General features: G+C 37.0%; 1 protein-coding gene across 1 annotated transcript in view; it reads left to right on the forward strand.

Moving 5' to 3' along the window:
- Positions 1–17,087, forward strand: part of MCTP1 (multiple C2 and transmembrane domain containing 1) — a 564,948-nt gene that overhangs the window by 479,881 nt on the left and 67,980 nt on the right. The window contains 1 exon segment of the mRNA XM_079146016.1: positions 13,053–13,097. Within this exon segment, the coding sequence (XP_079002142.1) occupies positions 13,053–13,097 (45 nt within the window).

Here is a 17,087-nt window from a genome sequence, read left to right on the forward strand (position 1 = left end):
GAATTTCCTGTTAACTGGCAGTAGTGGTGGTTTACAGAAATGCCAAAAGTCTAACCCCCTTCTTCTGCCACATTTTCCATGTTGCTGCTTTGGAATAGGCATCAGTGTCTGTAAAAATGGATCAGTCAGGATAAGCTAGGTGTTGCTGCTACAGTGATAACTCCAGGTCTTGAGAGCTTAAAACTATAGAGTTTTGTTTGTTTGTTTGTTTGTTTGTTTGTTTGTTTAATACCATGTGTCCATTGGGGAAGGACAGAGGATGCCACACCTTTGTTCTCCCCTTTGCCTAGGATCAAATATTCCACTATTTGGGAGAATTACTGGCTCTTAAAGCTTCCTCCCAGGAGAAGCATAGACCACTTCTGCTCACCTTTCATTAGCTAAATGAGGGGGATGTGCAATACTTCCTAAGGCCCAGAAAGAGCCAGAATATTTGTGGATGGTCTTAGTGATTATTAAGAGGGTCTAGAAGGTTCAGGAGTCTAAAGGAAGGGATATAATGAGTATAAAACAAAGTTTCATTTACCCAAAAACAAGTAATTCACACCGTTAAGAATATGATGCTTCTCCCTGTACTTCAATAGCATTACAAAAGTAAGGAGCAGACTTTGATAACTATCTGAGAAAAGAAATGATGAGATCTGATCATGGGTTCTTGTGACTGATACCTCCATGCCTAGGCTTGATAACACCAGGCAGGGTGGACTCTGTAGTATGCCAGCTAGGGAATAGGGCACTGGAATATGCTATTTCCTCTATGCCCCCTTCTCATTCAGCAAGTTCTCCATTAAAGGATATAGATTTTACCAAGTGATTATACAGACTGGAGTAATGGTTCATTCAGACTCTAGAGTCAGACTTAGGTTTGGATTCCAGTCCAATCATTTACTAGCTAAATGACCTTAGTTACATTACTTAACTTCTCTATAGCCTCAGTTTCCTTGACACTATAGTGGATATAGTACTAGTACTTACCCCACAGAATTGATAAAATATACTTATAGCTCTTGAATCAAAGCTTTGTAGTTAAGATATCATCTCTAGCTGGATATCACTGATAATTTACTTATTCACTTTAATATCAATACTTAAGGATTCTTAAATTTGGGGAAACTAGCTCTTATTCCACTGTTTGGATCAAACATTTTTAATGTTTCTCCATTCTTCAAAAGTAAATTTCAGGGCACATGTATCTGCATGTATCTGAAGTGGTAGGAGGTACTACCTATGAGAAACCCAGTCATCAGTGACACATAATATTATTTTCTATTCAAAGAATTTTTTTTTTCCTTTAGTCTCCTTGACAGTAGATTGGAGTAGCAAAAATTATATAGGCTAGTGAAGGCTCTGAACTTCTTTCAAGGTCAACCTAAGTATTTAAATACATGATGTTCATAACCTAAAAGATATGAGTCCTCAAAATCCAAATGTAACCCAGGTCATACATAAGGACAAGAATGCTCCGAGGCCACAATTATATGAGAATAACTATTTCTTGACCTTCTAGAGTCAGCTTATCCCTCAGCCTTCTGATTGCATTGAGCACTAATGCATAGATTTGCACAGTCAAGATAACAGCATCTTGTCTTTACCCACAATGTAAAGTACATTAGGTTCAATTCATCTCTTGTTTTCTGCTTAATTTCCTTTCTGGAAAGAGCCAGAAATGTAGTGCAGTTCAAGAAATTCTTCTTGAAGCTATTAGCATCATCACAGAGTCCTGAGACAATCAGAGAAATTTAGAGTGCTGGAAAAAGTGCTCAAGAAGAAAATATTCAAGGGAATTATTTTCCATGCCATTCTAAAGCTACTAATAGAATAAACAAAAGTTGTAGAATACAGGTTGCCCACAGAAATTTATTTCCTTTCATGTATTTGAATCAACAATACAGAGATTTTTTTTTTTTTTTTTTTTTTTTTTTTTTTTTTTTAATCACATGGATCTGAGGATGTCAAGCAATCATGGGTTTTGTTCTAAAGCCACAAAGGGTATTCTTACTCATCTAATCAGGTCAGAATGTATCCTGGTAATATAGGAAACTAGAAGAACGTAGCCAGGGAGTCATGTGTCTTCAGAATCACTCCAGGGAATCTTGTAATGCACTATGTCCTGGTAATGTGTCAGTAGTTCGATAATTGCCAAACCCTGCTGCTCTGTAATAAGCACAAAGTCCTAATCATACATGCAATGTGTGGAATCTGTTTGTCTAGCCTGGGAAATACTCTCATTGAAAAGATAAACAAACAAACCTAATTTAAAAGTCCATCGCCTTCGGATTCAGAACATGGAATAAAAATCCACATCAAATTATGTTAATCTAATCACATGGGTCAAAACAATCTAATCTTTCAAGAATATCAGGTCTGCCTTTCAGTTTCAAAAGCTCAATTACTACAATAATTATCCCAATGCAGTTAGTAGTTAAAGACTACAAATAACCAGTCAGAAGACCTGGATTCTAGATCTGCCTCTATTGCAACCTGGATCAAGTAGCTCGACATCTCTTGGCCTAATATAGAAGTTGGGTTATTCAGTCTAGCACAGAAGTGAGCAAACTGTAGTCCATGAACCAAACTCAACTGGCTGCCTGTTTTTGTACATAAAGATTTTTGAAACGTAACTGCACCTATTTTTTTTAAATTTAGTTTCTATGACTGCTTTTATGCTTTCAAGGTCAGAGTTGAGTAGTTACAACAGAAACTGTATGGCCTTTGAGGTTTAAACATTTAGTATCTATCTAGCCCTTTTAGAAAAACAGCTATTGACTCCTAGACTAGAAGCTAAGATATCTTTCCTCTGTTTTGCCATTTGCAAAGTAGGAATAAAAATAGTACTTACCTCAAAAGATCGTAAGTATCAAAATAATAGTTCTTAATTCCTAGGTAGTGAATGTTAACAAATATATAATTATAAAATTGAGCATGATCACTCTTAGAACCCTGGCCATCAGTCCTCTACTACAGGAGAAAGTAGTGCTCCCTAGGTGGCATACTGCATGGGAAGGAAAGGACAGCAGATCACACAAGTGACTCTTGGACAACTTGAGTGACAACCCCAAATATGGGCAGAAGTTATGCCAAAGGCAAACTGTATTTGTAGTGCAAACCAGGTTTACCATCAGCCAGTTACCAACTAGAAACTTGAACTAGGCTTTGAAGACTTAGTTGGGTTCAGACAAGCCAAGTGAAGAATTGAAGGGATTCAGGGGAGAGGGAATGTTCAAAAGGCACTGAGTAGAAGAATTTGGCCAGAGAAAAAGATTTTGATCCAAGAGTAATGACAGAGTTGGAAAAGTTGGTGAGGACCAGGTTTTAGGATTTTGAACCACAGTGCTAGGAACATGGAAAGTTTCTAATGTACTTAAGATCTACTGAAGTTTTCTTCTTTTTGTTTTTGGTACTGGGAATTGAACCCAGGGGTGCTTTAGCACTGAGTCACATTCCCAGCCCTTTAATTTTTTTTTAAGACAGGATCTTGCTAAGTTGCTTAGGCCTCCCTAAGTTGCTAAGGTTGGCCTTGAACTTGTGATCCTCCTGCCTCAACCTTCCAAGTTGCTGGAATTACAGGTATGTGCCACTGTGCCAGGCAAGATCCACTAAAGTTGTATAAACTGAATTAGGATTTCTAGAATAATTTACCTACCTTAATGATAGAGAATGCATTAGAAGACAAAGAAACAGAAAATTAACTTCATTTTATAGAGATGAATTTCAGTTCTGTCTGTTGTTATGATTATAAAAATGTTTTATTTGTTGTTTATATTTGTTCTTATTCTCCTCCCTGAAACTTCACTTAAGCCTACTTTACCTAGTGTGTTTAAATGGAGATGGTAGCTAATGTACAAATGTAAAAGTACCTTAAAAAACTCATTTTTTCTATAATTACTTAAAAAGCGTCATTTTACATATACTTTAAAAACATTTATAATATTTTCAATATGTTCAACAATACTTTTGGGGACCTATTGTGTAAAAAGATAAAGGAAAATGAGTAGAATAAGAATTCAGTCTTCAATCTGAGAGGGAAAATAAGTGACAAATAATTATACCAGGCTATAAATCAAGTATTCACAAGGAAGTGAGAGCAGAAAGGACTTCAGAAGTGTGGCTGATACTGTTCATTGTCTACCCAATGCACATTTTCCCTTGCTAATAGAAGACCAATTTTATACATGACAGCAGAGATTCTGGCCTAAATATTCATTTTCTAAGGTTTCATTGTGTCTGTGGATGGTCATCTAAAAGTAATTCTGACCAAAAAGCTAAGAAAGAACATTGCGGGGAAGCGTCTGGAAAAGCTTTTTACTCTCTCTCTCTCTCTCTCTCTTTTTTTTTTTTTTTTTTAAATAAAAAGGACAGAAGTTGCTGGCTCCCTTCTTCCTCCTCTCATCTACGCTTGAACGAGCGTGTGATGCCTGTGGCTGGGTTAGCCGTGCTACCACCAAGATGCAAGAAATAAAGGGAGGGATGATGGGATGGAAAGACGGAAAGTTCTTGGGGCCCAAATGGTACCTTTCAACATTTAAAACAGCCAGGCCTGGTGGCACACACCTGTAATCCCAGCGACTTGGGAGGCTGAGGCAAGAGGATCACAAGTTTGAGGCCAGCCTCAGTAATTTATCAAGACCCTTGGCAACTTAGGGAGACCCTGTCTCAAAAAGGAGTGGAGATGTTATTCAGTGGTTAAGCACCCCTGTACTCAATCCCCAGTGCCCCTACCTTCCAAAATCTAAGAGTATCAGTAACTTTTGAGGTTCCTATTACATGAGGAAAATGAATACTATTCCCTAAAATATTCTGTTACTTGTAGCTAAATATTCATTAAGTTGATTGCACATTTATTCCCCTCTACAAAGAAACATTTATTTCTTCAAGAAATTATTAAGCATCTATGTGTCAGGCACTGTTTTAGATGCTGGGTATAAAAATATAATGACTCTGCTCTTGATTTCTTTCTGCAAAAATACCTGATGATTTTTATTAACTTTAATATTTTAAGTAATACATAATTGCACCCATTTGGAGAAAGACTAGTCATTTGTGGGTATACATTTCACAAACAGAAAGGTGAGTCATTAAGTAAATCCTCAGGGACCTTACTGCACTTGGGCTTATGTAGTAAGAAAATCATGGGTGTGAGACATGGCTGGAGAACATTTTTTTTCTGTGTGGTAGAGACATGTCATAAGAGTGCTCTGGAGTCTTCCTTTCTTACCATTTTTCACCATCTTAAAGCAAGTGCTTATCTAACCAGATGCTGTGTTCAGGATTTGCCTTTGATGCTGTGTATTCAGAAGTGAGTCGAACACAAATTTAGTCTTGGTATTCAGTCTCTGGCTAGTATAGGATCAAGAACTAATTCTTGGTAAGAAAACCTAGTTCCAAAATTACTATTTGGTGAAGATGCTGCAGATGGAACCGTTAACAGACCATTTATCAAAACTGTGAGGATGGGCTGGGGGTGTAGCTCAGTGGTAGAGCGATTGCCTATCTGGTAAAGGACCCTGGCTCAATCCCCAGTACAACAACAACAACAAAAACAAAAAAACCTCTACGGATGAAGTCAATTCATTGTTCCCACCAATAAATGGGAGTGTCCTCATTTTCCTTGCTCCTACTAATGCTGCCACAACTGGCTCTATCGACTGAGCTCAAAATCATGAGTCCTGCCAGTGGTCTATATTTTTTCTCTTTTCCTGTTAGTAATTCCATCTCTTGACCCATCTTCATTATGTCACTACCACTGCCTGAAATTTGACCCTCACTACCCCTTGCCAGAGACCAGAAAAGGTCTGCCAGTTAGTCTTTTCAAGCCTAGCCTCCTGTAATGCAACCTAGATCTGCCTCCTAACACATCATTCATTCATTGGTACTGGGGATCGAATCCAGGAGCACTGTACCACTGAGCTACAACTCCAGCCATTTTTATTGTTTGAGACAGGATCTCATTAGTTGCCTAGGCTGGCCTTGAACTTGTGAACCTCCTGCTTCAGACTCTGGACTCGATGATATTACATGTGTGCACCACTGCACCTGACTTTCCTAATGCCTCTAGCATATAAGTTCCATAGAGTAGGAACCTCCTTTGTCTGCTTTGTCCACTACTGCATTCCCAGGATCAAATATAGTGCTTGGCACATAGTAAGTGCCCAGTAACTTTTAGTTGGATGACTGTATCAAAAAAGAATAACCTTAATCTGGTGTTCCCTTGTCCAAAAACCATTATTGCTCATTTCCCTGAGATAAAATGCCACCTTCCCTAGGATAGCACTCAAGGCTCCAGAGCTTTGATCAGAGTTCTAGAACTCACCCCTATATACTCCTTACATGCTCCCTGTTCCAGCCAAATGAAGCAACATTATTTTTCCAAGACAGTTATCTTCCATCTCCTTAAGATTCTACGCCTTTGTACACTCTCCCTGGAAGGTCTGGAAAACCCTCCAGGCCATCGGTGCATCAAACTTCTATCCATTCCTTAAGAACCAGCTCTCACCACACTTCCTTCATGAAGGTTTTTCTAAAGATAATAAATATTTGAGGGAACTTATTATATGCTAGCTCACATTTCCTTCTCACAAAACCCTATGAGGCAGATCTATTTATTCCCAGTTTAAAGATTATGAAACCAAAATTCAGTGCTATTTCAAGGATTTGACTCTCTACATAGCACAAGTGGGGCAGAATTTGAATTCACTGCTCAAGTTCTTGCCCTTAACCTTGTATCCTGTCACCCCATTGTTTACCAAAATTGCTCCTTGTACATTTTGAAAACACAAAGGCTGAAAACTGGCAGCCAAAAAACTGAATCTAGTTTTTAAAACGATCCAGGAGATCTCATCATTCCAGTTAGAATGGCAGCCATCAAAGATGTAAAATCAACATACTACAGTAACACAGCCACATCAATGTTTATAGCAGCTCAGTTCACAATAGCTAGATTGTGGAACCAACCTAGATGCTCTTCAACAGATGAATGGATAAAGAAACTGGAATATATACACAATGGAATATTATTCAGCAATAAAGAAGAATAAAATTATGGCATTTGCAGGTAAATGGATGGAATTGGAGAATATCATGCTAAGTGAAATAAGCCAATTCCAAAAAACCAAAGGCCGAATGTTTTCCCTGATAAGTGGATGATGATACATAATGGGGGTGGGAGGATGGGGGGTAAGAGAAGAATGGGGGAACTATGGATTACATAAAGAGAAATGAGAGGGGAGAGTGGGTATGAAAGGTGGTGGAATGAGACAGACATCATTACCCTATGTTCATGTATGATTACACAAATGGTGTGAATATACATCGTGTACAATCATAGAAATAAAATGTTATACCCCATTTGTGTACAATGGAATCAAAATGCAGTCTGTAATAATAATAATAATAATAATAATAATAATAATAATAATAATAAATGCTGGAGAGGATGTGAAGAAGCACACTTTTATACTGTTGGTGTGACTGTAAATAGTAAAAGCACTATGGAAATCAGTATAGAGGTTCCTCAAAAGGCTAGGCATGGAAACACCAAATGACCCAGCTATACCACTCCTTGATATTTATCTTGAAGAATTAAAATCATAATAATACCGTGATACATGCATACCCATATTTATAGCAGCACAATTTGCAAAAGTCAAAATATGGAACCAGCCTAGGTGTCTGTCAGTGGATGAATGGATAAAGAAAATGTGGCATATATATATACACAAAGGTGTTTTATTCAGCCATAAAGAATAATGAAATTATGTCATTTGCAGGAAAAGTGATGGAACTTCAGACTATTGTGTTAAGTCAAACAAGCCTAATTCAGAATGTCACGAGTGGTGTGTTTTCTCTCATATATGCTCTAGAGGAAAAAGGAAAGCTGGACATGGTGGTGCATGCCTGTAATCCCAGATACTGGAGAGGCTGAAACAAGAGGATTGCAAGTTTGGGACCAGCTTCAGAAACTTAGTGAGACCCTGTCCCAAAATAAAAAAAGACTAGGGTTGTAGCTCAGTGGTAGAGCACACCTGGACTCAGTCCCCAGTATCACCAAAAAAAAAAAAAAAAAAAAAATGTGGGCAAGTGAGCAGGGATCTCATGGATCTCATGAAGATCAAAAGGAAGTTAGTAGAAGAGAGGAAAGGTACAGAAGGGAGGCAAAGTGGAAATACTGAAAAATTATACCGATCAAATTATATTGTTGTATTGTGTGCATATACGAGTATGTAACATTGAATACCATCACTGTGTACAATTGTAATGTGCCAATAAAAATATGGGGGAAAAATAAAATCTCAGGGAAAAAAATTGGAGTTGAGCTTCTCTTTGAAAATAGGAGAGTCAGGTAAAATCAAGTCTGGTTTCCCACATGACCATGATCAGAGGGAGCAGAGTTGTACATGCCACCTCTTCATGGGGCCTATATTCTCACCCAGGCTGGCCCATTCAGGCACTGATGTTTGTGTCTCTCCCTGATAGCTCCTTGTTGGCACCCTGTTGTAAAGCATTTTTCACATGTTCCTTTATCTTGTCTTGCCTTCCTGAGCCTGCAAGCCTCTTCTGCCTTTATTTCTGTCTTCTCTGTTGTATTTTCCCTCTCGTTAGCATGAAATCTACACTAGGCATATTGTAGACTCCCCATTATATTTTTATTGAATTGAATATGAGAAAGTTTGCAGGTTTCCTAATAAGCTCCACATTTAATCCTCCAAATACAGCTTTAGGATTATTTAAGTATAAGGAATTCTTATTTAGTGGTACTTATAGAAAAATAGGAGTGACAAATTAACGAATAATACCCCAGATTTTCTTTTGACATTGGATTACATTAATGTTTTCATGATCTTTTCATTTGGTGTTTGTTATTGATTGTTCTGCTTTGGTGGATGAGACTCCTTGTTGGAGTCTTCTTGCTTCTACCAGTTAGCCATCCCCCCAACCTCCTTATTCCTCTATTATAGAACGTAACAGACAGCACCCTAAGGATTTGTTTACTAACCTGTGTCACTTGTGGGCAGGGAATGGGCATTATTAACCTTTGCATCTCTCCCACTCAGTATACTACCCGGTGGATAATAGGTATTCATATAATTTCACTGATTGAATTATTGCCTGGAATGGATACACAGTAAATAGATGATCTATACTGATGTTTCTTTAGTCCAACATAGAGGAACAGAAATAAAACTTAAGTTCGTGTTCTTGAGAGTTAAATATAGTGTTTTTCTTTACATTTCTTTCTAGCTAAAAACAATGTTATTAGCAAAAAGATATTTTGATTGTCAAATCCTTGACAAAATCAAGAGGCTCTGGAATTTCCTTAGGCTTTCTTCTGAGCCAGCTTAACAGGCAGTAGTTAGGTTCATCAGCTCATGATGCTCTTTTCCACTGCCTTCAAGGCAAGCTTTAAACCCCATAGAGGTCTCGTGGGATTGACACAAGACTGTAAAGCATCACCATTCCTGATTCTACTGACATCTTGACCAAGACAAATGACATATCGGTGCTCCATTCACTTAGCATCATAGAGTTCAAAATGAAAAAAATCAGTTGAAACACTTAAAACTGATAAAAAGACATACATCCTCTTTTATTTTCTACTGTGGATAATAGTAGATATATCAGAGTAATTTCTTCTTGGAGCTTTCCACTTCCCAGGAGTTTTATCCTATATTTTATTGCCTTAATTATACTCAAAATTTTACCTTAAACTTCACAGCTTGTGTGATGTCATTTAAATATCCCAGAATTAAAAGAAGGACCTATATTTATAAAGTATTACTATGGGCCAAGCACTGGGAAAGCATTGTAACTGGATTATTACATTTGATCCTTACAATAACCCTGAGAAAACAGGTATCCCTATTAACCCTATCTTACCGAGAGGAAACCTGAGGGTTAGAGAGGTTAAGAAAGTCATGCAGAGCCACAGCCAATAAACCACAGTGTGGAATTTGAATTCAAAACAGGCAAACATTTGCTCCTCTACTATCCCCTTTGTGGAAATTCCCCATCCAAAAGGTGCTAGTGAGTTTTGCTAGGGGAGGTTCCTAACTTGGTAGCATGGGCAGCTGCTATTCAACATTATTCAAGCATCTAGGAGGAAGCTAGACACAAGTTAAATTACTTTTTAGATAATATGCTTAGCAGCATCAGCAGAGCCTCCTGAAGTAGCTGTTAGGTCTGAGTCCTTGTACTTGCATGATTCCTCTTTTTGTCATCCAGGGTTGGTTTTGTATTGCACTCCATCTTGAATTTACACCATAAGTTTTAGTACAAGTAAAGTCATTTTATTTACTAAAAACTGATATAAATATTTAAATGTTGGAAACCAAAATGCCCCTTAATATTTTCTCTCATACTTTAATAAGAGAAGTGTAGTAAGAAATGCATAAACCAGCATCCATCTATATTTCTATGTTGAGGGATCACCATTTCATTTTTAACGTCAGGTTTTGCTTTACAAGGATCACTGTGTGAGAGTGTCTACAGAAGCCAAGTACTGTCTGTAACATATCTGTGAGATTACAAGTTTTGACAACATAATTGTAACACTAATTTATTTACTTCTTGGGGTTCTCTCACATTACGCATGACCTAAAGATGAACAGTGAACACTTCACACTTCAGGGAGGAAGGAGATGGTACCTAAATGGCCAACCAGATGCCCCAGGTCATCAAAGCTCTTGACAGCTTCCACCAGCTTCCTCTCATCACAGATCAAATCTCCTCCACATGGATCCTTGGCTTTAATCCAGCACTTTGATTTCTCATCCTCATAAAATAACTTGTGTGATTCTGCATCCTGGGTCCAGGAAGTCATCTTTGGTAATACCACTTCCTTGATTAATCACTCCTTTGGTTAAGTCCCCTCCAAAGTAGTAGACTCAGGATTCTCAGGTGTTTGCATGTAAGTTAGTTCTGATCTGCAACTTAAAGATACATGACTCCAGTGCCTCTTCAAAAGCTTGGCCTACTACACTGCACACAGTGGGTATTCAGAAAGTATGGACTAACTAGCTAAATAAACAGACAGGGCTTCTCTCAAAATGAAACCATATGTACTTTGCATAAAATTGCCAAGGTATCAGGAAAAATATCTCCATTTTTATTAAAATTAAGAAATCCAACATACAGAGTTTCTACCACTTACAACCACACCAGATTTATTCCCAAGGGGCAGCTTGTTCCCTGGGAAAACCTGACTCAGCAGGCTTAAATTATTCTTTTGAGTCACTTAACTTCTGAATTTCCTCATTCAGTGGCTTAAACTCGACTTTAATATTGCATGCACTCAAAACATTTGCATTTAATTGTGGCAGAAGTATGTTTTCCTGTTGGCATCTGAAACATATTCATTATCAGTGTCAGGCTTATGTTGAGAGAGTTTGGTTATTTATATCTAGAAAATCAAATTCAACAAAGATAACTGAAGGCATGTAAGTAGATTTTTCCACTTTTTTATTGTAAGAATATGCAGCCTGTAGATACACAAATTCAAATCCTTGGCAAATCATATTTTCAATGACTGTTTGTCTAGAGATAAATGGATATGTGTAGAGAAAGTTATTTTAAGAATGATAAGTCAACATGAATTTTATTTTTGAAATGTATCTATACACATATTTTAAATATGTGTATAAGTCAAGAAAATATTGTGTCTGGTGAAGTAATTATTGTAGCACTTCATGTGGTAAAGAGATTTGAGCCTTATACAATTTATTTAAAACTATTTTAAACCTTATCCCAAATTAAAGAACATTAAGATCTTGTCATATGCTTAAAAGTACAGGGTTAAAATTGAGGTTTGAGATATCCACTGGTTGGGTGTGCATTCCTGGATTATCTATTTAATAAAACTAACATGTCTTCCTATTAGAATGTCACACCACTAGGGACTCATGTAGGGAAGTGCAATACTTTCTTCTAACCCAGGATATATTTAAATTAATTTAAGAACAAAGCATTCTTCCCCTAGCTATACCACCAGTTGTTGTAGTCTTAATCAGAGCCAAAAAGATGTTGGCTGCTGCAGATGCTGCCATGTGAATACACGTTGATTTCGTGAATCCTATGCCCTGTTGATCAAACCACATTCTTGTCTAACATGTTTGTGAAGCAGTAAAAGTTTTTCTCTTCAAAGTAGAAGTTTGCCTACTTAGGAATGATATATTTTGAAGATGGATAGTGACCTCTGAAAAGCATTCATTAATCACTTAGACCTGCAAATACAAAGTGAAATGAATCAATGAGCTAAATCCTTGCCAAATCTCAACCCCAATTTTCACCTAAAATACTCAGGTAGTCAAAAGACCATTCCATTAGCCTAAATTACCAGGAAACATCAATACTAGTTTCCCTACTCACTGATTATGCAGATAAACTGACACGAAGTTACTGCTGCTGTTGAAAAGATCACATGTGTTTTAACTAGTGAAAGATGACAGGGTGATCAGAAGCCACACCTGCAAGACATCTGCAGACTAAAATATCAGAATAACTAAATGCTGTTCAGTATTGGTGGACATAACCCTCAAGTATATATTGAGCTTTGTGTTCTTCACTGAGCTAGAAGCAGTGGAGAGGGATATTTTAAAACATCTAAGAACAATCACCCCACTCAAGATGTTTCCCACAGAAACACACCCCTTTTCCCATTAGAGAAACCATCTACTAATCCACCAACATAATGGACACTGAGAGTGCAGCAAAAATAACTTGGACTGAAGACAGTTATTCTTAGAATTCAGAATGAGGAAAGATGAGTGAATTGCAGTCAAGAAGTGCTTTAAGTCCTGAAAAATGGGTGGAAATTACCCAGATGGAGGAGAGTTAGGAAGGACACTTCAGGTAGAGCATTCACCAGGAGAACAGCCTGAGAAGTATGATGTGTGCTCTGAGTGGCCACACTTGAACCTCTTGCCAGCATTCAGCTTGTTGAGCAAGTTGGGAATCAGGCACTTAGCTTCAGGCCCAGGTGCTTCTACTGGACGTGTTGCAAATGGATCTATTTTTCATTTCTTAAATATAAGAATAACACAAATTGTTGTATTTTACAGGTATTGGAGAGTCCAATCAGGAGGCTAGCACACCACCAGGATAAGGTGAGGGCTATCTAACCTAGATAGCGCAGTGGGAAATGAAAAGGAATAAAAAGAAAGCTTGTCACAATAAATTTCTAGGGGCTAAAACTTCATGAATTATCTAGAAAGAGGAAGTTATCCATAAAGCTTCTGCTGTTATCCATGAATTAGCAGAATATAGTTTCAAATGTAACGCATCTGCAGTTTGCTTTAAGTGCCACTAGGTGGCAAACGTGCATTATTCCTGGCTTGAGTTTAGAGACTTCTGGTAAATGAGATTTAGCTAATTTTGAGAATTTAAGTTCTAATTAAATTAGATTTTCTATCAGGGAAATATAGGTTTATAACTTATGTAACTAGTTATTAATTCAGAATACCAACATACTTTTCAATGGCACTTATTTATTTTTAATTCTAGTTATACATGACAGCAGAATGCATTTTGACACATTGTACGTAAATGGAGCACAACTTCTCATTCCCCTGGATGTACAGGGTGCATAGTTACACCAGTAATGGTACTTATTCCAAACATAAAAGAACCTACATACAAAATTGGAGTTATCTAAACAAAACTTATGAATCCCGCCCCCATTTTATTATTTCTTATTCAGTAATTAATCAGGAAACACCCTTATTTAGTATTCAAATAGTGACAAGTATCTTTGGTAAAAAATTATGTAAAACTATTTGTGTGCTTAGATTTGTAAATTGCACACATCACATTCTAACATCTGAGCTTAATGCTTTGGGTTGGAGCCCATTTCTTCTACTTAGCTATTTTCCCTGACAGATAGATTAGGTAAGTAGATAGAACCCTTACCTGAAAGTGTTTCTGCTATCCCCAGGAAGCTCAGTGAAAATATGTTACTTTCAGTAACTCCCTCAAAATGTTTTGAAATGTTTTGCCTGACTGTACGCACCATGAAGGCAGGGTCAGTGTCCATTGGGCTTAGCCCTCTATCTTGGTTCCAGACCCTTGATGAGTTAATGAACATTTTCTTCTAGCCAAAAAATAATGTAGTGTCCTTTTCATGTGATCTTAAATGAGGCACGACTACATGTTTTTGCCAATCAGGTGATCAGTTTATACCTATTATCTTCTAAGACTGACTCCAAAGAGGTTCATACAAAGATTTTCACATATGCTTTGTTTCTTGTGTTCTCTCATTTAAAGTACATATGGGTATAAGGATGTGTGTGTATGTGTGTGTGTTAGGAGACCTGGAACTTTAGTATTAATCTTTCTAAATTCAACAAGATTGATTTGGGTTATGCTAAATTCTAAGGTTAACCAATATTTATACTTAGCCTATATTTATATTGCTTACATTTATCTATATGAATATGTGAATGCATCTAAAAATCAGATAGGATATTTTATTTTGGGACTATGCTGCTATAGTGATATTGTGCTAGTAGTTGTTGCCGTTCACTTGGGAATATACGTAATATAATATTTCCAGTAACTATGTGTTACTACTAATCATATTTATAGATAAAGAAGTAGAAGTTCAGGGTTGGGGACATGTAGCTCAGTGGTAGAGCCCTTGCTTAGTATGTGTAAAACCCTGGCTTCTATTCCCAACACTGCAGAGAAAAGGGGGAGGGAGGAGGGGAGGTGAAGTTCAGATGCAATGAAGTGCATGAGAACAACTAGTTAGTAAAATCCAAACCCAGGGTCAGCAAGTGGAAACTGAGGTCCAAACCTAGGGCTACTTAGTTGTATATCCTGTATACTTCACTGGAATGTTCTATTACTTATTCTACTACTATGCTGACTTTTTTTGCTTGAAGACCCACCCAATGTAGTAAAACAAACACTTATTTGAACATACTTATGGGGTTAGACCTTACATACAATGCACAAATACTCTCAAAAGTCTCTTTCCGTGTAGTACTTTTGGTGGAAAGTGCTCCTGAACAAGAAAAAGTCTACTTTAGTCTATCAGTAGTTTGGAGATTATTTGTGATCCACCTGTACTGTAAAATGCTCAGCTGGCTTGGCCATTTTTACATCCAGAATAAACCCATCGTCTTCTCTATATCTTGTACTCAATCCTATAAATCAAAGTCTCATTTAATTCAAAACATAATTTGGACAAATACTGTTAAAAATATAAAAAACTAACCCTGTGGAGCTTTCCTAGCAATTAGTCTGGGTCTCCAACTATTCTTGAAAATACATGGAAAAGAGGAGGCAGATGCAGTCTGGCAAGGAAATAGATACCTTCATGTCCTCCCGGTGGGAGTGGAAGCTGTACAATCTCTTTTGGAAGACGATTTGGCAGTACATACTAAAATTACAAAAACATGGATTCTTTGGCCAAACAATTTTACTTCCACAAGTTTATCCTACAGATACACTCACATGTGTGAACTCTGTGTAATAACAGAAATTGGTAAAGGACCTAAACATTCATTAAGGGAAAACTGATCAAGTAAATTCATGGTATCTCCATACCATGGACTACTATGCAGTTCTAAGAATGAGAAAGTTTTTAACATTGATGTGAAATAATTTCAAAGATATACAATTTATTAGGGAAAAAAAGCATGCCATGTAATACTATGCTATTTGTGTCTTAAAAAGAAATAGGATAACACACACACACACACTCATTCACATTTGTATTTGCTTGACTGTGTACAGCAGAATTTCTGGAAAACTGTATAAGAAATTAGGTGACACTGATTGTGTCCAAGGAGGGGAGAAATCAGTTGGGAGCCAGCTCTTCCATCCCAACTTGAGCACGTATTTCTTGAACTATTACTTTTGAACTATTTATTTATTTACTTACTTTAAAAGACAATTTAAGTAGCCAGGCATGGTGGTGCACTCCTGTAATTCCAGCAGCTTGGGAGGTTAAGGTAGGAGGATCTCAAGTTCAAAGTTAGTCTCAACAACAGCAAGATGCTAAGAAACTTGGTGAGACCCTGTATCTAAATAAAATACAAAATAGGGCTAGGGTTATGGCTCAGTGGTTGAGTGCCTCTGAGGTCAATACCCAGTACCAATAAATAAATAAATAACTATTTAAAACATGTATCCTTCAACTCTGCATTTCAAGATTTGGAAGTTTGGCTCGTACAAAGTACAAAGACTTATGTACAAAAAGATGTTCTCGGCACCATTATTTAAATGATAGCAAGGGAAATCAATAAAAATGTCCAGCATTTGGAAGTTAAAAGCAAGAAATATATACATATGTGTGTACACTACACATCTCCTTTGTAAATGTAATAAATTTGCATGTTCAATATCAGGGATTCCAGATCAAACTTGACTTGTTCATTGAATCCATATCATATGACACTGTTCTTGACATGCAATAATGACATGATTAATAACGGTAGAAAGATTAATATTTAGAAAAGAGATTAAAAGGATATATCCTAAACATGTTAACATTGTTTACAGATTTTTTACTGTCTAAGCTTATTTTATCATTAGAAAGTACAAATATGATAAAACACATCCTAAAAAGTTAATAGTTTTCATGCTATCTCTACCTATAGAGGGATGAACATCAATTTTAATGAGTATCATGGAATGTACACATTTGATCAGCAGTGCTCACAGAAATTCTAGAAAGGATGGTAGTAGTATATAAGTGATAGCTGGTACATTTAGTACATTGAAAATACATAGGTTTAGAGCAATGAAGTACATAGGAGAATAATTCAAATGTTGATTACAATATCACTCAACACTTGAGATCACAGAACTAGGATTGGAGTTATATGATTGAACAGTGACATAAACACTGAGGTCTTTTCTGTAACACTAGAACTGGTTTTTGTTTTTTTCTAAGTTTTTTTGCCTACAGACATATATAGCTTTTGGTCCTCACTCAGCCCCTTACATGCTCTGTGACCTTTTGAAGATATTTCTCCATCTGCAAAATGAGGCTAATAGTCTTTGTGGGGTTGTTTGTGGTGTGCATTTCTAAGGCAAGTGCAGGGTTTAGCATAGTACCTGGCATATAATGTGGATGGCTCTCTTTTTCT

This window comes from Sciurus vulgaris (genome assembly GCF_902686455.1).
Source record: "Sciurus vulgaris genome assembly, chromosome: 6".
Taxonomy (NCBI): Eukaryota; Metazoa; Chordata; class Mammalia; order Rodentia; family Sciuridae; genus Sciurus; species Sciurus vulgaris.